At 43.5% G+C, this 22,918-nt stretch overlaps 1 protein-coding gene and 1 long non-coding RNA gene across 3 annotated transcripts; both read left to right on the top strand.

Annotated features, from left to right (window-relative positions):
- Positions 1–12,884: 12,884 nt before the first annotated feature.
- LOC106750597 lies at positions 12,885–14,947 on the top strand. The gene is made up of 3 exons (XR_001374957.1): positions 12,885–13,607; positions 13,716–13,961; positions 14,140–14,947. It is a non-coding gene; the product is annotated as an uncharacterized LOC106750597 (long non-coding RNA).
- A 2,383-nt stretch (positions 14,948–17,330) lies between these two features.
- On the top strand, positions 17,331–22,918 carry LOC106750596 (nose resistant to fluoxetine protein 6-like). Of its 2 annotated transcripts, XM_014631043.1 has the most exons (9): positions 17,331–19,026; positions 19,436–19,721; positions 19,804–19,964; positions 20,196–20,361; positions 20,503–20,696; positions 21,045–21,186; positions 21,733–21,922; positions 22,029–22,171; positions 22,240–22,918. In XM_014631043.1, exons 1-9 carry the CDS (start codon positions 18,332–18,334, stop codon positions 22,420–22,422), a joined length of 2,160 nt encoding a protein of 719 aa, XP_014486529.1. In that variant the 5' UTR covers positions 17,331–18,331; the 3' UTR covers positions 22,423–22,918. The 2 variants fall into 2 exon arrangements, with proteins under 2 accessions (XP_014486529.1, XP_014486530.1); XM_014631044.1 differs by having other exon boundaries at positions 22,029–22,332.

The raw sequence follows: 22,918 nt of genomic DNA on the forward strand, positions 1-22,918 counted from the left end.
ATGTTTTAATCGCTCAATCCCGAACCCGTGCCATATTTTGGCGGTAGGGAAAATGAGCACGATGCGTCTTAATATTTTTTCGATGAAATACAGATCCAAAAGTTGGAATATCACACGAGACGCTGTAATTGTAATTATCTTCCTGGAAGAAAGACACAATGCTCACTTTCATTAGAAATTATTGGAGATACGATAGTGTTTTGAATTGTATCTTGATACCAATTTTATTAAATCCATCTTAGTTGTTGTAAAATTTCGAGTTAAGATCTGTGAGCATTTGCAATGGTTTATCATAAAATTAAACGCACGAGGAATGTCGAGTACAAAGGAGTGCTGTACTGAAAAAGTCACTTTCATTTGATCTCGATCTAATTTGATTCACGGATGTTCTCTTTCTTCATCCCTTTCTCTCTCTTCCACGGACTTACGAGTAATAAATAACGATTTCAAACGTCAACCAAGAATTCGCCGCGGCCAAATTGATACCATAGATCAAGCTATGGAAAAATGGCTTTGGCGTACCAGACTGACTTTCTACGTTCAATAAGGGACTTTCTCGGACGCTCCGTGTGACGGCGGGAAAGACCGGGAGGTCGATTCCTGAAATTGATACTGTCTTTTAAATTTTCAGATGACAGACTTTCTTCCCCGTCGGCGGATACTTTCTTTGCTTCATCGCAAGAACATCCGCCTCTCTCGAAACGATATTAAGAGAAGCAGCTTATCCCTTGTACATTAATACGTGTGATTCGAATTTCGACGAGCGTTTCAATGTCATAAAGAGAAATCGCTTAGATTACGCGTGAAAAATTTCTCGGTCGGTCCTCGCGTACGAGAAACTCCTGCGGCTCTCTCGCTGGTACGCCAATTTGTGTCGGCAATTTCCATCCGACGATTCGATCGTTTTCACACACATGACAACGCGCAAAGAGAAGGAATTTTTAACAAGCGACCTAAACATTAGAGAACTTTATTCACCGCCAACGTGCGCCTCGTGTCTTTCTCCCGGAAAGATAATTGCAATTACAACGAGTGTGATATTCAAACTTTTGCCGCTACAACTTGGTCCGAGACTATATTCCGCGTCTAGAAGCCAAAGACGACGCAGCCCGCTGCGTATCACAAACACTGCATAATTGGCAGAGAATTCGACAGGCAGCAAGCAAAGCGAAATTGTCGGCCCGTAAAGCCACACCGCGCTTCCGGTTCGCGTATTCAGCTCTGAAGTCTGAAACGATATCTCAGTTTCTCACGAGAGCTCGTCCTCGGAAACATTTTCAAGAGTTGTTTGCCAGACACTCGAATATCACGCAGTTGCTTGTGACTGATAAATTTTCCTCAAAATTTGCAAGAAATTTATTTTCGTGCTGAAAAAGATGTGTGCGAGGAAATATATTTTATACGAATAAGAAAATATTATATATCGTGCGTCGAGTCACAATAGCCGCAAGCGTCTCGCAGTGAATGTAAGCTCGTGGCACGAACGAAAATGTACTTAACGCAATTACGATGAAATTCACTTAATGCGAGGCTCGTGTCCCTCGTCATACACACCCAACAATGAAGAATATTCCTCATATTATTAAACTTCGCGGAAACATCGCGGAGGGGGGTGCGTAATATGCAATCGTAATGGCAAAATATATGCGCATCGCGAGCATCTGAGTATTAGCAGGGAGGGACGAATCCACCGCCGCGGACTTTCATCGGATAGAAAACCCTGAAGGATTTCGGAGGTTGGGGTAAGAGCGAACTGCTGTACCATGCAATGGATCGGATTAAATATTATTATGAGGAAGAACGAGACGTGTCGTGCAGGCACGGTACAGTCTCCGTTTCCACGTTCATCCCCCTGTCCCTTCCCCATCCCTTCGCCGACTCTTTCCTGCGCCGTCAACCCCCGCAACCGCCGCCAACACCGTCTCGTTTCATGGGAGCTATGCTCTGAAACCGAAGTCTCGAAAGTTTGGCCCCTTCCCATCGACTACACCGCAAGGAATGCATTTTTCATATCCTCGCGATATTACCGCTTCCCGTTCGTTGTATTAATCGGTTCGGAAAGGAGGAGGACGACGGCGGAAAAAAGTTGCGCGACGACGACGCAACGCGGAGACTCGTGCGAATCGCGAGCGCGGCGCGAGATAAGTGGAAAAAGAACAATGTAGCCGGACAAGCCGAGATCGTCTCGATTATTATCTTCTACCGTTTTAATTTTAACTGTAAAAATAATAGTACCAACATGTATGTAAGATTATTCTCACTATGCTAACACTTACTAGAAAAATAATTTTCCTGACTAGAATTCTTTCACCATCGAATTCTTTCACCACGGACGGGGCACTAAATAACAGCGTTTCCTTCGAAGCTTCGAAACGATTGAAGATTAACAGAATACGAAGAATACTAATTTCCACTTTCTCTTTTCGTTAATCCCACCTTGCACCTCGTCCGGAGCAGTTATGTAAATTAAAAGGTTGATCATTCTGCCTCTTCTTGCATTCTGTAAGCGAAAGCTCACACAGAGTGCTTACACTGATGGCGGTCGGAGATCGCCAAACTACAGAATCGCGCGTTATAATCAAAATGTAATTAGCAATCAGTCGACTTGGTCGCACCGTGCCGTGCCGGATGCGCTCAATGGAAAGAAACTGAGAGGTAAAAAGTACCACGGTCAAGTAATTAAAGCCGCTCGAGGAGCACGGCGCGGGGAAACGTAAAGACCGTCTTCTTTGACAACGATTTCCCCGTTCCTCTCTCTCTCTCTCTCGCCGATATCGGCCAACGACCGGGATATCCCCGGGAACACCTCGTATTGGACATTAGAGAATCGCAGACGATCCTCGACGAGCCGCTTTTGTTCCGGGAACGGCAGCCACCCGGTAATTCCCCACGGATTCCAATAATTTTGATATGTAAATACAAGGTGGAATCCCTGTCTCGCAGTATCGGCCTGATTAAAATATCCCGGTGCTCTCGGATTACTAGTGGTCTCGTCGCGGGGAAGCTGTCCCAGCCAGACATCTTATCTCTACTTAGAGGCCGGAATAGTCGCTAGTGAGCCAGGTGAACCTCATTATCGAATCATCGGGAGCCGAAGAGCGATATGCTTTCGAGAGAGCGCGGGATTAACGCGATAAACCTCGTTCGCAGTTCCAGTATTGACTCCACCGGCCGATACACATAAGAATATCCGGCTCGCACTACATAATCGCTCATTATCGAGCCGGTTACTGCCCACTCGACGTCGTTGATCAGTTATTCCTCTCAACGATCGTAAGCTGTACAATTCGGCAGTAATTGCTGTTGCGCGTCTCACCGTACCGAATGTAATTTGCATGTCCATCGTTAGACCCAACAGTCTCTTTCTCCACGCCGAAAGGCACGTCGAAACGTGGCGCGCAAATTGTTGCCGGCAAATAATAATTGGCGCCGCGTTCGCGACGATTTGTCTCCTACACGGGCGAGAGATCCAAGACTGCCGTCGCGGACGACGATTTCTCCGATATCGAATTTACCCTCAGAATTTCGCGCGCTCCCGAACGCGGCGACAGAATTAAAAATACAAAAAGGAAAGGGGGTGGAACAGTACGCGCTGACTTCGATGAGGGTGAATGAACAATTAATAGTGGAAGGCAGGAGGGTGACTCGATGAACGGCTATAGCGGGGTGGGCGGTGGTGAAACGCAACGGAGGTGGCCGGGGTTATAATGACGAGGCACTAAATAACAGCGGCGACCGTTAAGGAATGACGAGATAAAAACCTTCGTGGATCGTTAGCGAGCGTCCCCGGCCATTTCTTATTCTCTCTCTCTCTCTCTCTTTCTTTCTTCTCCGTCGCCCTATACGAGAAATAGACTCCTTCGCTCCTCGTCGAATATTTCTCTCTTCTCACCGGTCGTCGTCTTCTTCTTCTTCCTCTTCCTCCTCCTCCTCCCCCTGCTACGCTCCACCCATTTTCTCTCTTTGCCCTCGTCTTCCTACTCAATTCTCGCGCCCCTTACAGAAACTTTTAATGTAATTGCCGCGGGACGTGAAAACCGCTGATACCGTTACCCCCGGCCCGGGGAAATCCGATCCGTGAAAATAAGTCGAGATAGCGGGCCCTCCTGAAATCCCACCCACTCGCTTCCTCGCTCCTCCTGGGAGCTGCTCTTCGCCTTCGCCAAGCATCCCACCGTCGAAAAATTGTTTCATCTGCTCCTGCCGAGCCCCGTTTAATTTCCACTCTCGAGACCATCCCTGATAACGTCACGAACGTCCTCTCCATGAGAATCTATCTCCTTTCGCACTCCTTTATCGCGAGCTCTTCACGCTCGCTCGCTCGCTCACTCTCCCGGCTATTCTACATTATATAAACTTCATACCCTCCGTTATTTCTCGTTCGTTCGGCTCGATATTACAAACAAAACGTAGGAATCAAAGAAGTGCCGCCAAAAAGACATCAGTGTCTCCCCTCAAGAACGCCTTCTTCAAACGCGGAGTAACGCTCGTTCCGAAAGTTACACTTCGCTCCAGTTTTGATATCACGGACGCAGCTCTAATCGTACGGACATTACAGAAGCCGAAGAGCATCATACTCGGGATCGCCTGTCCCGAAGGCCACACGAAGAAGCCCGGACACACCGGGCGATACCGAAACGCCTCTAACGGTATTATTACGCGGTTCATTTAAGTTAGATAACAATGACTCTCTATAACCACCCTGCCGGCGCACAGCGCGGCGGAGGGAAACAGCTACCGTGCTACAATATCCGCTCACATCTCTCGCTTCCAGCCTAATTACTTTCCGGCCTCCGGCAGCGGCGGCGGCGTCAGCAATGAAGCAGCGGAGTAAGAGTAACACGGTAAGGCCACCTCCGACCTAACATGGCGTAAGATAGGTAAGGTAAGTAGATGGGCACGACGTATCCAGGTTGAGCACCTGGTCGGCACGGTGGGAGAATTCCTCTGCCTTTCCCTTTGTTTTATTTCTTATACTCCAGTTTAATTAGTTCGCCGATAATGCCCGCTATCTCTCCTCCGCAGCGAGAGCGAGCTGCCCGGCCGTACATACCACCCGTCTCGACTTCCTCGCGTCCCACGTAAGTTCCGCAAACCGACCGATCGGCCAGCCGTCGAATCTAATTTAATCGACAATCGTACTCGCGTTTATGTATCTCCGACCTCGCGGTGCGGAAATCTGCCGAGGGGTTCCCGTCATTTTCTTACGTGTATCAATCAGCCCGGTTTCTGCTGTTTTATAGTATGACATATATTATTATATCGGTAATAATAAGCTTACACGTTGACAAATAGCACATTGCTGCTACCATTTGTTTAGATTTTAAACCGGAAGAAGATACAATCGGGGCTGAAAATGACTATTAATTTTCGAGGGATTTCTCTCGGTGTAATGTCGCCACTGGTCGATAATATATTCTTCGGCTAGCGCGCTGGAATTGCGAGATACCGGGTGGGGAAGAGAGGGAGGGATTCGCGAATCTTCTTCCGTGCCGTGTACTCTTCGGTTGTGTAACTTTGCCGACGACGCGACGACGAAGTAACGGCGCATTCGCGGCGAAATTCACGAGGCACCGGTCGATCGGTACCGGTCGGCCGAAACGCCGACAATAACTCGCGCCTTCCGAGCCGCGCGCAACGATTTCCAGGCGAGCTTCCAACCAGGAAACGATTCGGCCTGTCCAAGTCGTATGTTTGTTTTGGAACAGCCGCAATGTGCCCTCCACCCCCGCGTCTGCCGTTACCATCGTATAGTCGCCCCCTACGGCCGTGGTGGTAGCGTCGCCGCTATCTCCCACCGGCCACCCATCGTCCATCCGATATGTGGCCCCACACCCCGGCGGCGGCGGTAGCGCCGGTGAAAGAGCACCCTTTCGGGGTTTGTGATGCGTGCAGATGGTCGTGCACAGGGAAATCACGCGTGGCTGCGCACAACTGCACGGCTACACCGAATGCAAAACGTTCGGCCGACCGACGCCAATTAGGCCAATGACGCTTCGTGCCACCTATGATAATGGTAACGCTCGATGCAACCTGTACGCAATGAGATGCCAAAGGGGCGCAACCGGGAGCGGTGCCGATTGCAAATCGCGTGAATCATTACGTATCGCGAAAAATACGCTCATCTCAAGGTCTGCCAAACGAATAGTATGATATCACATATACCACGAAATTATTGCTGAACGCTTACATAAATTTTCCTTTTTTTACATAAAATTTACATAAATTCCGCATGAATTTTACATTAAACTTATGTAAATATGAATTTAGCTTACATGAATTTTAAATCGATTCCAGCGAAAATACGTTTTCATAATTAACAATTACAATCACAATTAACAAAGTAACGATTCACGCGCTTTAATTTACCATGAAAAGATGCATCATTAATCATTTTTCTATATATTTATAATCGTTACGATTAATGATACATACTTGTGTGAGACGATCCATGTCTGTAATCGACTAACTTTTTGAAATAGTTTTAATCATAACTACGGTGTATTAATTTTTGTCGGTGTACACTAACACCGACAAAAATTAATAAGCGATTAGAGGATCTACTAGAACTATATTTTTACATTTCAATAGAGCGAGATTATCGCAAATCGCTCGTTGAGTACTTTATTCCGTTGGATACGATTGTCGTCTACGTTATAAGAAAAATACATTTAGAGAACACATGGAGAAAAACTCGGTTTTTATAAAACAGAGCCGGTATTAGATTGGCTAGCTTCCGCTTTATTTTATTCCACCAATGCCGATCGGGATACCGAAAGTAAATCGCCTTACCTGTGTGCAATGGCATATTAAATAGAATTGCATGTAACTGGCGTATATACAATATATCAACCTGTTGCACACTATGAGCTTTCACGCCACGCTCATCTGCTTCATATTTTCGCTTAGCATAACAGAAATATTGTAATTTATCGAGCCCGATATTTGTCCGCTTGAGGAAAAGTTTGATCCCCGGTTGAAAAACGCGAATATCGAAAATACACGGGCCGGCTTAAATTCGTTATATCGCATGCGCATTTTAAAATACGAGCTTGCGTAACTCGTGTGACGTACAGATAAATATTCGCATCGGCGCATGATGCAAAAACAGTAGATGTTGAACTTCTAATATTGCATTCGAGCTCGCATTAATATGTTAAACGCATCTGTAAAGGAAAACGTCTATTTTTTAATACACTCATTACCGTTTACATAACTATTAAAGTTAGTTAGATTGTAAAGAGGTCGTGCTGGAAAAAAAGCAAGTTGTTATTCAGAAATGCGTGTTACCAGACACGTGTTGTATACTGCCGCAATAAAATGAAATTTCTATATTTTTTTCTTCTTGATAAAAAGTAAAAAAAATTTTACATCAAAAACGACCCATTGAAAGTTTGTATTAGTTTATGGAAAATGTGTTAAAAAGTTAAAAATGTGTTAGGAAACACACAAATATAATGTTAAATTAACGCATTCTCTGTGTTAAAATAATACAAAATTCCAGTGGATCGTTTTTAATACAATCGTTTTATTTCGTTATATTTTCTTATGAATTTGGCTTCGTAGAAACCGAAAATTATCGCTGTAACAACGCCATAACTTTACCACTGACAGTAATAAAGTAACATCTCCTATTTTCTTCAAGATCAAATGTTGATCTTGATACCAAGGTATATCTCGTGACTTGTTGTAATGATGCGGTGTTCTTTTACGACATATCACGTGTTCGATTCACCAGACGGCATTACCCATCAGCTTGTACGGCAAATCTCGAAATAAGTCCCGCAGCTCCAGCATGTTTTCTTTGTAACTGAGGACAAAGAGTGGCGAGTTTAAAAAGGATGAACCCGGCGCTACCATTGAAAGCTTCTCATCAAACGTTCTTTCTTTCTTAGCAATGGCGCCTTTTGGGTTCCAAGTCAATCTTGAATTAGTGCTGATAATATGATTTCCGTTAGAAGAAAGTACATGCTAAGAATTCAAACTGATAACGGAAGGGAACTCGTGGAAGAGATAAACGAAAATTCGTTTATCTGGAATTCGTTACGATCTTAACTATAGCTGATGGCGATTGCGCTCTTGTGATATATATTATCATAGTAATTATTCGTTACGTATTTAACAGGCAACTTTCAGCGCGAACAAAGACGAAGAACGATTCGAAGAAACAGCCTAATCTACAAGTATAAAGTATAAACTTCCAGTTGGCAATATTTATTAACAATGCTTCATTCATTCAAGTGATTGCATCTCGCCTCCGTCTGTTGCCACGATCGTTCGTGCACTGAAATGGATGTGACACTTTCATTGTAAAATAGTGGGCTTTTAATAACGCCATCAATGTCGAACGACAAACTAATATAAACCAATATATTCGAATTGCAATACAATTGCGCGGCCGATCGCGGAACGTCCGTACGACTCGCAAAATCGACTCTCGTTTTTGTTTTGCGTTGCCTCAGGGACGATATTTCTCTTTTTCTCTCCGGCGTAGTAAAACTGCCGATTTTTTGTTCTCAATTTGGCGGGGACGCAACAGTATTTAGAAAAATTTCATCTCTCTTTATGGTATATATCAATGCTCGACAAGAAAATGAAAGAGTGGGAGAGACTATGTTTGAAAATATTAATAATAGCGCGTAAAATAACATTTTAGTGCTTTTTCAAATAATTTTCGTATCTTGAGATTTGGTAACTTAAAACACGTATATACAATATCGAAAAAAAACAACCTTAATTTTCATAAATTCCTATATTCGTCATCATGAATTCACTGCAGTTACGTCACACGTAGAAAGCATCAATAAACTGCCAATATAAGATAAATATAATTGCTTCGTTTTGAACGTTGACAGAAATATCTCTAGTAAGACAATCCTATAAATATAACAATAGTATATAATATGACACTATTACACCACCCGAAATCGGGGAATCAAAATAAAGTAAAAACATCTAAAACAAATTTAGACCTCAGTTTTGATATTGTTTTGCTTGATTTTTATCTACCGGTCCCTAGTATGCTAGAAAGATAAAATATGATCTCCCATTTTTTAAAAACTGTCGTTTTGCCTGTCGGGAGATGGATTTTTTAAGATTTAAATCTTCATTTTTTAGATGCTTTTACTTGATTTTGATCTCTTGATCCTAGGTGTTTCAGACAAAACGGTAATTCTTCATGTCGAGAGATTGGTATTTTTTTAGTATTCTTGATAGAAATTGAGCCATTTTTTAAGATCTTGCTCTTGGTGGTTTTTCACCGATTTTTAATCTCCCGATCCCGAATAATCTACTAATGTCATATTATACACTACTAAGAATTCAAATTATTATATATAAGTAAGTAAATATAACTTTGTGTAGTAATTTTTTTTTAATAAACACATTCTGTGATGTTTTCACGAGCTCCCCCAAATTATACAATCTGCTGATTTCAGTGAAAATATACATTTAATTTTATAATGAAACCCGGCAAATGGTCTCTTCTCCCTGGACTCTCGTTCAACTATTTCTGCGTCTGCAATATTCAAAATATTCGCGAAAAAAAAACACGTGCTCGCGCGCTGTTCCCTACCCGTCCGTTTCAACGGCTGCGGCGGCGGGATGGATGGTAGGCGTACGTTTCAATAGCAATGAGCCGCGAAATTGCTTTACGCAATCGGCCATTATTTGCTTGAAAATTTTGCCGCGTATCCGAGAACGAGTCGCCGTTTGATATGATACGAATATTATTCAATGTGCATCGCCGAGCGCGTTTGATTGCGCCGATCGCACAATTATTGATGGTTCCGCCGGTCCTTTCGTCGTGTAATAAAACGCGACCGCGAGCCGCGCGCGTGTTTACGGTGTGCGAGCGCACGGTTACTGCACTCACGCCTCTGCGCGAAGGAGCGCGGATCAACGAACAACGGCAATGAAAAAAAAAAATGTTTTATAAAATTTGACGATATTACAGATTCGCGTCGCATTCGACAGTCCGAAGGTGAGATCGCGGATAACGTAATATATTAACCGCACACTGAAAAAAGGACTTGGCGATAAGTAGTAAAATTTGGTGAATGCTCGCCGACCAAACAATTTAGTCCTATGTACTAAATATGTAATATACGTTAGTATAGTACGATATATGGAACTAAATTATTCGGCTGTAGCGATGAAATATTTGATCGGCAAACATTCACCAAATTTTAATACTTATCAAATCCTTTTTTCCGTGCACGATGAATCAACGGCTTCTTCAGAGACTGAAACACGAGGAAACATCGGAAATGATTAAACGCCGATTTGACAGGCTTTCAAGCGAAATACTTGAAAGTCACTGCTCTCAGATTTATTTCAGGCGCGTCATCAAAACACTTTAGTCCCCGCTATTACCGGAGATAATTTATCATTGCACGCGCGCCCGTCGCTACTTCAACGCCACGAAACGAAGAGATTTTTACACGTCGTCGAAGGAGATTGATCCATGCCGGCTGTCTTGGTGTCTGAACGCTACAGACGCGCGTCACACAATGACGCCTCCTGTCAAATTTACGGAAGAGAAGGTCGTGCCCGTTATTGAAATTTATATCTGTCTCCAGGTGGAAAAGTAATAATAACGCGCGAATCGTGTGTAATATGTGCGGAAAGTCTTTGTACCGGGGAGAGTCGACAACTCGATAACGTCAAGTTCGAGGTCTATGTTAAGAGGAGGAGAAAGTACAGACGGAGAGTGTAAGGGAGCAGCGGTCGGGCTGAAAGGGGCGAATACCTTTTAGGAGCTTAGAGATTACACTTGGGAACGAGCTAGTAGTAATGCAAAGGTGAGTCTCTCTCTCTCACGGGCGCAAGCCGCTCATTCCCACGAAGGATTCGACTGAACTTATAATACCCACCGATGTGGGATCGGTTGCGGCACGAGCCCGCCGTTCCATTGACACCGCGTCGTCGCCTCCCCCGTCACGCTTGACGCATTCATAATTCAATATCAAGTGTCTCTCATTAGGCCGGGCTCGACGGAGCCTGCGAAATTACACGCGGATCCGATTTATTGCCGCTGGACGAGAGGTTCCTTATTCGTTAGGAAGGACGATCGAAACAAGCCCCGGCCACGTGTTCCACGGCGAAGTTCGATCGGCTGGCTGAAGCAATTCGCTCCGACGTTCGCGATCGGGTCGAAATCAAAATTTCCCCCCTTTTTCACTTATAGAGCGGGCAGCTCGCGCTCCTATCGAAATCCTCGCCGGCAAATTCGCGAGATGAGACTTGTCATTTAATGCGAGAGATACTTTGAATAGCAATATCCATTATCGCGGAATTACACTCGAACGGACACCTCGTTTCACCGTGATCGGATTAGGCTTTATAGGAGCGAGGCGCGAGAGGGAGGTGAGTGGGAAAAAGGAAATTTCTCAAAGCGGCGAGGTATCGCGTCGTGGAAGACGAGAGTAGTATCACTTTAATCTGCCACGAGGAAATCTTGTAAATAATCGAAGCAATTATCCGGCTCGGTGGCTCCTCCTGCAAAGAGACTGAACTTTTTCTCACGCAGAGCGAGGAAGAAGGTCGGAGGAGACGTCTCATTTCGTTAAACACGACGACGGATGGATTAGTAATGTAATATCATGCGGTTGCAATGCTCGAGAGATCGAATCGGGATTGTATTATCAAGGACGATGAGAGTATCGAGCGGATGCTGTCCATTCGATCGCTCGATAAATGGCGGTTAAAGTGAGCGAATGTAATTCCTTCATTGTTTCTCAACATGTCGATCAGTGGAAATTGTTGTCGGAACGCTGCGTGATTCACACAGCGAGACACACCCGTTGCGCTCAGTAAAGCCCGCGTGAAAGATTAAACCAAATTCTAATTACATCGCGAGGCGCGTCATAATTTACTTACATCGAATCCCGCGTGCGCGATCGCAAATGTACGGTACGTATACACACCTGCTCGCATTATTAACAATGTCTCCGCCGTCTCTTTGCTGTTCTCACAGTCGCTCTTCCCAGACAGTGTGTCGCGTATTCACGCGCAACAATCCCGGATCGTGTAATGTGCCGGCGAAAGCTTTCCCTGCATGAATACCCAAGTATGCAAATGTCTCCATGGCGTTAGAGACGTTTCTCTCCTCGCCTTCGAGCATCAGCTGAGAGTTCCCGCGCACCGCCGCGCGCGTTACTCGAACTTGTTTACGCACCGGCGCTGCGCTAACCGCGTAGGAGGAAAAATTAAAGCCAACGTATGTAGTAATCGCCGGTCATTCTGCTCGATTCGACGATTAATCTCGGTAAATCACACTTCAATCACAGTCACCTGGATAATCACTAGGTGATCATCCCGCCTAGTCCTACAAGGATATTCGCTGCGCTTCTGACTGTGAAAAATAACGTAACATCTCTTGGTATTACTGTTCATTTGTTTATTTTGGTGTGTACCATTTGGGAGAAACTAAAGTCCAACATTTCTTTGGTTTTCATGCGAAAATCTCCGAATTTGTAAGAATTTGCTGAATCTAAAAATTTCTCAAGAGAAATATTCTCAAAAGAAATTCTCATACGAAGATAAAACTCGCTTACACGAAGAAATTCTACATAGTCCCATTAAAAGTATATTCTTCTTATTCAAGAATAATTTTCATAAATTGAGGGGAAATATATTTAATGGGAAAAACGATATCTTCAAATTGTATTTTCTGGAATATATCACAATTTGAACTGTAGAATCAGTTTGAAAATATCGTTTTTCCCCTGTCCAATATTATTTCCTTTCATTTCATAAAATTATTCTTCGAATAACAAAAATATAATATAATATTTAATATTTTACTATTATATTTTGAAATATTTATAAGTGGAACTTAATGATATTAAATAATATTTTTAGTAGAACTGTATAGAATTTCTTGATGTGAGCAAACTTTACTTTTATACAATATTATATATTCTCGCTTATACATGTGGGAATATGAATTTTAAATCGATATTAATCTTTTTCCGTGTAGTTAATATATTTTGTGTCTCCCTTCCTGAGCCTTAATAAACGTAGCGTCCCGACATCTCGACACCAGATACGCGGTTGACGGCCGCTCGCGATTTACAAGCAACATTATACCGGGTGATAAGGCAAATACCACGGCGCAGCCAAGAGGTGTGTTGCGGGGGTAGCAAAAGACCGAGTGCCGCTTTGATTCCGCGGTATTTATGTTGGCTGAGCTCTCTTTCGGTCGGCCGAACGGAGGTGAGTGGCGCATGCCTCAGGAGGCGACGGCGTTTCCCGAAGGAAGCGGAGATCCCGGGGAATCCGGGGGCTGCCGGTAGTCGGGGCACGTCTCGCAGGATAGAGAAGAGGAACGGACCGTGCGCCACGGCGGCGTGTGCGCTCGTGTGGACACGCGTCCTCGTCGTGCGCACGTGGACCGAAATCAACGACAATAGAGAAACGCGCGGCATTCACGTCGGGGACGAGCGGATAAGCAGCCATACTAACGAGGCGATGCGCGCGCGGAGAGAGATCACGTCCGGCGGCCCGAAGAAGAAGGACCGCGCGCGCGCACACTCCGGGGGGTTGGCGTGCGAGATACAGGGAAGGAGAGAACCGCCGGCGCCGCGATTCGCCTTCTCGATAAAGTAAATAAGAACGTACCGACACGTACGTGTCGCGTGTACGTGCGAGCAGCAATAACGCGCCCGCCCGTCTGCCAACGAATATTTTCTATTGTGTTCCCCTTCTGTTAGCTCTTCAACTTCCTCCCGCCGCTTTTCTTCTTTGTCCCCCGTTCGCTCGTCGCCGCCGCCGCCGCCTCCTCCTCCTCCTCATCAACATCGGCGATATCGGGGTGCACCGAGCTGGATTACACAGCGACGGAGCTACGTGCGCCGTTCTGAGAGGTCCTTTTTTTCCGAATTTCGCAGCTGAAATTTGCTGAGATTTAGCGGGATCTCGAAGAAAGACCAGGATTGCTAACCTTTTCGTAATATAAGGTAATCTCTTCCCGATGAAATATTAGCTGTGATTTCGTTAATTCACTGGCAAATGGCATAATTTAGCGTTTTGAAACATCGGTGGTACATGTGTGTACCATTCGAGAGGGTTAATTTTCGTTCATTTTGAAAGAAATACTTTCGAATTTTGGATTAAGACGAAGCTTCGTTTTCAAAGGCGGTGATCTTTCGAGGCTCCGAAGAATACAATCTTGCGAAGATTAATGTCGACGCACACTTTGCCCAACGTGTTGGCCCTTGACGAGATGTGCGACGATGTACTTGAACGCACTGTTGTGAAAAAAAGAGAGACCCGCCTTCGGAGGTCGCTTCGTGATAACTCATCTTCGACACTTCGCCGAGGAGCCGCGTTCGACGGAGACGTCAAGGATGCGGAACAGCCGATTCGGAACCGCTATCGAATTCTTGGCTCATGAAGGACCCGTGCAGTCCAAGATCTCGGAGAGCCCAGAATCTCAACGGTCCCGTTCCAAGCTTTCGCCACGATCTCGCGGAGCAGCATCGTACTCCAAATTGGTACGAAGTGATCTATGGAAGGTCGTACCGCTCGCGCCTCAACCGTTTCGGATTCCTCGGACGTTCGGGATCACGTTGACTATGCAATTTTGCGGTCTCATACCGGAGAAAGCGCGGGAACCGGAAGCACTCGTCGAAGCACACCACCCCCCTGGATATTCGTATATATTTCACACAAGGATTCCACCGCGTAATATCGGCTCGTCGCACCGATGAAACGGCGATTCGTTCTGCAATTTTCTCCCGGCGATTGTCTTCCGCATACGAGGCATAAGATTATCTCACGATCTCGTTTCACATGTCAATATTTTGAGTCAACCACTTGTATTAGGTACTCAGGAAAGTTTCTGCCTCAATTGCGTGTCACTGTTGCGTGCGTATCACGACGGAATCTCTGATTTGTAGTTGCGCGTTTCTCATTTTTCAATTTTAATATTTGCACCTTGCCACTGAAAAGACAAAAATTTACATTAAAGTTACATCTTATCGCGCAGCAGCGATTTAAAGAGCTTTATAACAATAAATTAAAGTAAGAAAACAGAAACAAAGAGCCTCGATAGTACATTTACCCAACTCCTGTAACTTTCTCACTCTTCAAGTTATTCCTTTCCCATGCCGGAACGCGCGCTTCTCCTTTGTATTTTCGATCTGACTCGAGGAAATGTCGAAAGCCGCGAAAACAAAGATAATCCGTGGGCAGCCTTTTAAGCAGGCATTATCGTGCATTGTCAACAACAACACGCGCGCGCGCACGCAAACACCCGCGAAAACGCGAGCGCGCTGACGCAAAGCCGTGTATGACACATTAATAACGCGGTACAAACAAGGGGGTAAGCTAATTGTCTCCGCGCGTATCCCGAGGACGTTCCGAGCACCGGTGACCCGGTGACGATCGGCGAGCCAACCGGTAATTAGTCTCGATGTAGCCGCGACATAAATAATAAAGCGGCTGCGGCTGTGGATCGTAAGCGTGAAATATGATCGGGGCGCGCGCGATCTTTACATGGGTTTACGCGGCGCGGTCCGTGTGGGCGGGGTGCGCCAAGGTATAAAGCCTTCGTTTACCTCTGTGTCCTGTGTGACAGGCATAAACGAGGCAAACCGCGCGGCGGCCTCGACCGGGCGAAAGCAATGAAAACCGCCGCGCCGTAAGCGACCGCCGACGGCGGATCCGCAGGTAAGCGGCGGATAGCGCATGGTGAACGGAAGTAATCCCTGTGGCGCCATAAACGCGAGCGTACATCACCCGCACGGGATAACCGTCCGGCCGCCTACCCGGAGCGAGCGACGAACGGAACGCGCGCGGCAACACTTTTATGAGATTTTCTCTCGTAAAGTATGTACTAGGCGTTTTCCTCCTCAGCCTGTTAATGCGTCCCTTCCGCGGAAAATAAGATAATAATAATAACTGCGTCAGACGCGTCGCGCAATACAATCGCCGCGGCTGAATTAAACCGCGATCGACGTGCGCGTCCACGCGCGCATCGCTACCGGGAAGCGTCTCGTATCACCTCGATAAATTCCTGATGATGTTACACGCGACACAGGTATTTTTACGACCGACAGCGTCCGCGTTAACGTATACTGAGGAAAAGGTTTCTTCGAATTTAATAAACTTCGTCGCATCCAAAGAAATTTCATCATTGGTGTATTCCAAAGAAGCTGATGTTCCGATTAATAAGTACGATTGTTAGACTTTTCGGCGAATCTTTATCCCGATATCTTTATCTTAAATAAAAGATTTGCTTGAAACGGGAGAGAATTTTCTTATAAAGAAATTATTTGTTCCATTTTACATACTTATTGCGACCAAATAATATTTTATTTGGTTGAGAGATATTATTTCAAACAACAGCGTTCTTTCCGTTAAATAATAGAGTTTTCTTAAATGAGACAACTTTCACTCAAACAAATAATATTTCGTATGTGTTGTTTCTATGCAAAAATTTTAGTAAAATAAATAGAAATACTTAATTCTAAAGAAACCTTTTTTTTCTGTGTAGGCATCGCGAATAATATTGTTCGTTGCTGAGGTTTATTTAGAGGACAGACCCGCTCGTGTCTTTTTGTATAATTGTGTAGAACAGACTTAATTTGATAATGTGGACATGGAAAAAGGAATACTTGTGTTGTGTCGCACATATATGTGTGACGACGGTAGCGAATGTGTTACGACGGCAAACCGAAGAATATTGTTCGAGATTTGTAATTGAAATTGTCAATGTATGATGCTCCTTGCGGAGAATTTCAGAATGGCTCTTAGTGAGGAATTAATTTGCATTTATATCGCGCTGGAATTCAAATGTCGAAGGTTGCGCATTTTCATGCAGACGCAGCGGACTATAAATAATACGCTTTTTCTCCTTCTCTGGCAATGAATGAAGATATATCACGGATAGAAGTGAAAGATATAATTGGAAAACCAAGAGGAGTTTGTGTAAACTGGCGACTATAAACGCAAGCGCGTTATATTTTCCGATACGTAACAGAAAATTCAAAGTGGGGTGGGAGGTCCGACAGGAACGACGAACTGAGAACGAGCTCTATAATTCCCCGTACTGATCTGAGCTGCCGCCAATTTCGAGGCATTCTTTATCGGATCGAAAATTGAATTCGCCGGAATTACAGCGGTTTCAATCTCCGAGCCGACGTTGCCATGTGAACTCAACGACCGCCGCGTTGACATCTCCGATCCGTCCTTTGATTCATCACGGGAACTGTAGAAGGGAGAACAAAAGGAGTCTTCACTCCGACGTTTGTGTTGCGCGCAACACGTGCGTTGCAACCAACACGGCACACGTCTTTCCTTTACTCCGGACAGATCTTTAGACAATCGATTGCCGATTCGTACAGACAGTCATTCGCCAGCCGCAGAGTCGCCGGCTCATTGTGCCGGGGTGCTTCTTGATATTAAGACATCACGACCAACATTGAAACATCGTGATTCGATTAATTGAACGTGCCAATCTATCATCGCTAACGACAAGAATGACGAAAAGCTAAATGGCGTTGCGTGCTGACCCTTAATCGAGTTGCCGGAGTTGTATATCGCAGGAAGGGAGGAAGGAAGGATGACGGAACGAAATTATACGTGACATTCGATCAGGATATTATTGTTGTTTTTATAAACGATCCATGGTCTTCCGAGCGAGTATTCAAGATGCAGATCCGTTGGATCTGCTAAAATTAATAATCCTTTTAAAGATTATCGCACCTGCGTGATGGTGTTTCCGAACCAAAATCGAAAGTTAAGTATTTCAGTCATGACACGTAAATACGATTGAGATTTCATTTTGATTATTCTGATTTTTGTTTCTTTATCTTAGCGAAGAATGTAATCTCGAAGATCGCTTCGATATGTAAATACAACAGGAAGTGTAATATTCAGAGAGAGAGAGATATATGTTTATGCGATGTATAACAACTACAATTTTTTTTTTTACCTTCAAAGAGGAAAAGGAAAGAATGAAAAGATGAGATTACGTGTAAGAATACGGACAACCAGAAAGGAGGAAGGGAGTTCGAAAGGTCGTTTGAGCGAGCTGCTTTCGATGATTGACGACAGTCGCTTCGCGGTTTAGAAGCGGTTCAGAAGCGACCAGCCAAGATTCACTAATCAGTCGTTCAAGTCGTTACCTCGCGATCTTTCCTTTGACGACGAGATTTGCCAACGATCGGGTCGTGAATTACCAGATATCGGCGCTTCCTTCTGAGACAAGTCAGGCGGGACTCGCTCGTTCATGCAAGGACGATGACGAAATTATTCACCGGGGCTCCCTGAAGAACGGACGCAACGACGTTCAAATTGAAGCACGAGAAGAGCTCGCTCGACCATGATCTCGCAGGCGTTTCAGGCGTTACTCCTCTCCTTGATAGCCGCGCATGGCTCCATCGGGAACACCGGACACATCTTCAGGATCAAGTCGAACGGTTCGTCCGTCCGACACGAGGACGCTCGAACGTCGCACGACAGTGACAGCGAAAGCGCGGTGTTACTAGCTCGAGAGCTCGAGTTGCTCCAGCAGACGATCGGCGTGATCCGCGACGACACTTGCAGAAACGAGTGCCGGTCCGTTCTGGCCGGACTGCGCGACCTGGCCGGATGGGCGGTGAAATTTTACGACGCCACCGCGAAAATGCCGACGGGCGTCCTGGCGGGCTCCGTTTATCAATTGGGCAACTTCGACGAGTGCCTGGACCTGGACGACGGGGCACCGGCGGGTATTCGCGGACGATACTGCCTCGGCGAAATCGACGTCGGAGTGCCCGAGATTTATCTCGGTGAGAACGGCTCTATATGGGAGGCTTTCAGAGACGCCGAGGAACGGTATCGGGAACCGATAAGGAAATTGTACTGGGGTATCTGCTCGCCGGCCGGATGCGCCGCCGAGGATATCGAGGAAGTCGTCCGGGAAATCCTGGCTGTGGCCTTCGGCGGCTCTCGTCTGAGACTGACGGTCGCGATGTCCGAGATGTCGTGTTACGAGAATGAGTTCGAGGCCGTCGGTACTCTGGATATTATTTACGTGTAAGTCATGGATACGTTTGTAGAATTCTTCTTAATCTCCCAATTTTCGGATATTCCATCGGATATTTTTTCACAACTTTCTCAATTAACGAAGTCCACGGAGCCGCTGAGAGTCCTCTTGTCAAATCTCGTCCCGCTCGCTAATTTTATCAGCGGAAAACGTTTATAAATTGCTACAGCAAAGAGGATCTTAGATTAAAATGTAAATGTATGTATATGTGCGTGTACAGTGATAAATGGATTATCACGTAACCGACCGTGTCATCCTCAAAGTGCCGAAAGCTTTGTGTAAAATACACGAAAAGACCTTCCACGAATAGAAATATATCCGATTTAATTCAACCGAAATATCACCTTTTTTCGGCTCAGCGAATCACAGAGCAAATTTAATTTCTTCCGCTTTGCGCAGGTGCGCGATCTTGTGTGTGATTCTGATGATCCTCGGTGGCACCGTATTCCACACCGTCTGTTTAAGAAACAAAGATGTAACACCGGACGGAATTTTGCTCAAGATTCTGATCTCTTTCTCTCTGATATCGAATCTGAAGAAACTTTTTAGTCCCGCGCAGGTCGACAACTTACATCTGGATTGTGTTTCCGGTATAAAATTCATCTCGATGGTGTTTATCGTCGCCGGACATTCGCTCGTATTCATCATGAGTGGCCCGGTGTATAATAAATATTTTTACGATGAGGTATTCACTTAGACCGCCCTTTCTTATTTTTAAGCGACCCGCGTTCCCTCAAATAAGAAAAAATGTTGTTTGTTTAACCAAGGCGGTAACCAAGATCGAGAACTCGATATTTCTGAACAATCCCCTGCTGGTCGACACGTTTCTTTTGTTGAGCGGTTTCCTCTTCTGCAGCGTACTTCTTCGAGAACTCGATAAGAGAAAATCGGTGAATTTCCTTCTCTTATACGCCGCACGTTACATCAGGTTAGCATATGAAATTTATATATCATTAAAATAAGATTAATCATTGGCAATTTCTTGCTAATATTATATCTTCTTTTTCAAATTTCTGCTTTGACGTAACTCGTGTTCTTGAAAGAAACAAAGCTTTTGAGCAAACAGACGTATCATTTCCAAAAACGCGTGTGTTCTCGTGAAACCTGTATTTTAAAGCGTGTGCTAATTGTTTTAATATGTTCATTTCTTCCAACGCAGATTAACACCTGCCTATTTTGTAATGGTAGGCCTTTATGCCACGTGGTTGACACAGCTGGATCGTGGCCCACTTTGGTCCATGATGAGGCAGGAGAAAGAAAAATGTTTGACCTCGTGGTGGGCTAATCTTCTGTACATAAACAATTACGTCAACACGCACAAAATAGTAAGCGCTTCAAAATTACCGCGAATTAAAAATTACCAATTAACCTCGAATAAATAATTTATGTACAATGAATACATTTGATTTTCCGTGTATGAATCTATTTTTTTTTTTTCTTACGCATAATCATTTTCCGCGGTCTAGTGCATGTTCCAATCGTGGTATCTCGCTGTGGATACGCAACTTTTCGTATTAGCACCGGCAATCATATATCCTTTGTGGAGATGGCGCAAAATTGGAAAATATTTACTCCTCGGTGCAACAGCAATTTCGATGGCGATACCTTTCGCGATGACGCTTCTCGGCAACTTGGATCCGACGTTAATGGTCTATTCGCGGTATGCTTTTCAGAATTTTTAAATTAACAGCAAACGATTTTCAAAAGTATAGTATTGATGCAAATTTATATGGACACAATTTATTGCCATTTGTGTAAGTACCGAAACCAGTTATGATAATTATTTTATAAGCTGCATTCTGAAGTGTGCTGGCAGTATTGAAAATCTATAATTGACGTTACGTAACTATGGATTTTCAATACTATTATTAGTGCTTTTCGAAGTTCAATCATATTAACATTTGGTATTATTTAATTAAAAACACAGTGGAGTGTTATATTTGTCGTCGCGTATTAAGTTTTAACGCTCGACCTCGTCGAGATAACTCGATTAAATATATTTTTGCAGTGAAATTAAAGATATTACAATTAATCATTTCTTTGCGAGCGCTTACATTAAAACGCACATGAGAGCGGAATCATACTGCATTGGTCTTATATTTGGCTACGGCGCTTATCGATTACAAGCAGGCGAACGTAAATTGTCGAAGGTATTAATTATTTTCTATTTAATACAAATTTTGTGCGAATATACAGTCCCAGAATAACCAAATTGGGAGAACACCGGTGGATTCTCGATACTAAACGACGCAACTTTTTTTTTATCAAAATACGGTTGGATATTTTTCAAGCATTTTAGAGCTTTTTAGAATTTTTGAATTAGCGTATTAGATTACGCATGAGTCATATAGGCTGTTTTATATCCCAATAAAGATTTTATTACACAGTTATGCATAATATCTGAATTTACCGCTATTTTGAATAGAACTTATTTATATGAATAATCGGTATATAAATAATATTTCAAATCAATTAATATATTTTTAAAACGTTGGAACGATATCCTGTATATGTACGATTTATAATGTGGCGATTAATACGAATATCATATTAAAGTGACGAGTTTACTGTTAGATGTATTAAATTCTTTTAACAATTGAATACATACACGTGTTATTTTTGCATTTGTATATAAAATATATTAAATGTTGCGGCGTGTAAATTAGGCTTATTAAAATGTGAATTATACGACGCAGAAATTTATCATATTTGGGTGGTTATTTGCAACACTTTCGCTGCTGATATCGATGTTCTCCATTACAATATTTTACAACGTAAGAAAGGACTTCACTGTCGTCGAAGCTGCAGTATATTCACCGCTACATCGATTTCTTTGGTGCATGGGCGTTGGTTGGATTTTAATTGCATGCATCACTGATAACGCAGGTATTAGTAATCATTTTTCTTAAAAATGATAAAATGACTTACACATCGAATGCGTACACGGGTTAGCAAATGTACCAAGCAAAATGTATGCTTTCTTTGACCGCAGGACCTATAAGAAACTTCTTAAGATGTAGAATGTTTGTCGTCCTCAGTCGACTGACGTATTCTGCGTATTTGGTAAATGGTTTTGTCGAATTACACAATGCAGCGACCCTCAGGACGCCACAACATCTAAATAATTTCCAATTAGTCAGTACGACAACCATATCAAATATAATGTATGTGTAATCGATAAAATAAAATATCTTTCCTTTTAGTTACGTACAATATTGTCACATGTAATACTTACATTCGGTGGAGCTGTTGTGCTGTCGACGATGTTCGAATCGCCAATACTTGGTCTGGGACGGACGTTTTTGCAAAAAGGTATGTTATATTATGATTACAAATTGAAAATGGAAAGTTGTACGGAAAAATTGTATTCAGAAAATGATAATTAGGCACTTAATCATTTCTAAACAGAGAAGAATAAAATTAGCCGCTTATGTTAAAATCGACAGTAAAATTAAAATTATGTAACAAAATATTAATTACTAAAGTTAAAATTATTTTAATTATAACAATTTAATTAATTCGTGCCAAATTTCTAAAAGTCATTCATTACATTTTTTCAATAATTTTACTATCAGTTTATTATAAGCACGATATATATTATTAATTCATGTACATGACCTCATTAAATTGACATGTTATCGACTGTTATCGCAAGAACGATGCTAATTTTAATATTTTATTTAAAAATCGTTGAGTCCACTATATCTTTTAAGAATTCAATATTTTCTCAAAGGATAGCACTTTAATTAAATAACCGATGTATATACGTAATTATCGTCTGTCTTTATCTTTTCAGAGAAGCAAGCGTTGAAACATAATCCCGACGAGAGAATCGATACGTCGAACGTGTAATGTACATGAAAAGTAAAATGCTCATCAGAA

The sequence above is a fragment of the Dinoponera quadriceps genome, unplaced genomic scaffold (assembly GCF_001313825.1).
Source record: "Dinoponera quadriceps isolate SergipeBrazil2010 unplaced genomic scaffold, ASM131382v1 scaffold5050, whole genome shotgun sequence".
Taxonomy (NCBI): domain Eukaryota; kingdom Metazoa; phylum Arthropoda; class Insecta; order Hymenoptera; family Formicidae; genus Dinoponera; species Dinoponera quadriceps.

Coding starts and splice junctions, on each gene's coding strand:
- LOC106750596 (XM_014631043.1), top strand. CDS start 18,332: ATGATCTCGCAGGCGTTTCAGGCGTTACTCCTCTCCTTGATAGCCGCG. Junction 19,965..20,195: donor TACGCCGCACGTTACATCAG/GTTAGCATATGA, acceptor CTTCCAACGCAG/ATTAACACCTGCCTATTTTG. Junction 20,362..20,502: donor ACGTCAACACGCACAAAATA/GTAAGCGCTTCA, acceptor TCCGCGGTCTAG/TGCATGTTCCAATCGTGGTA.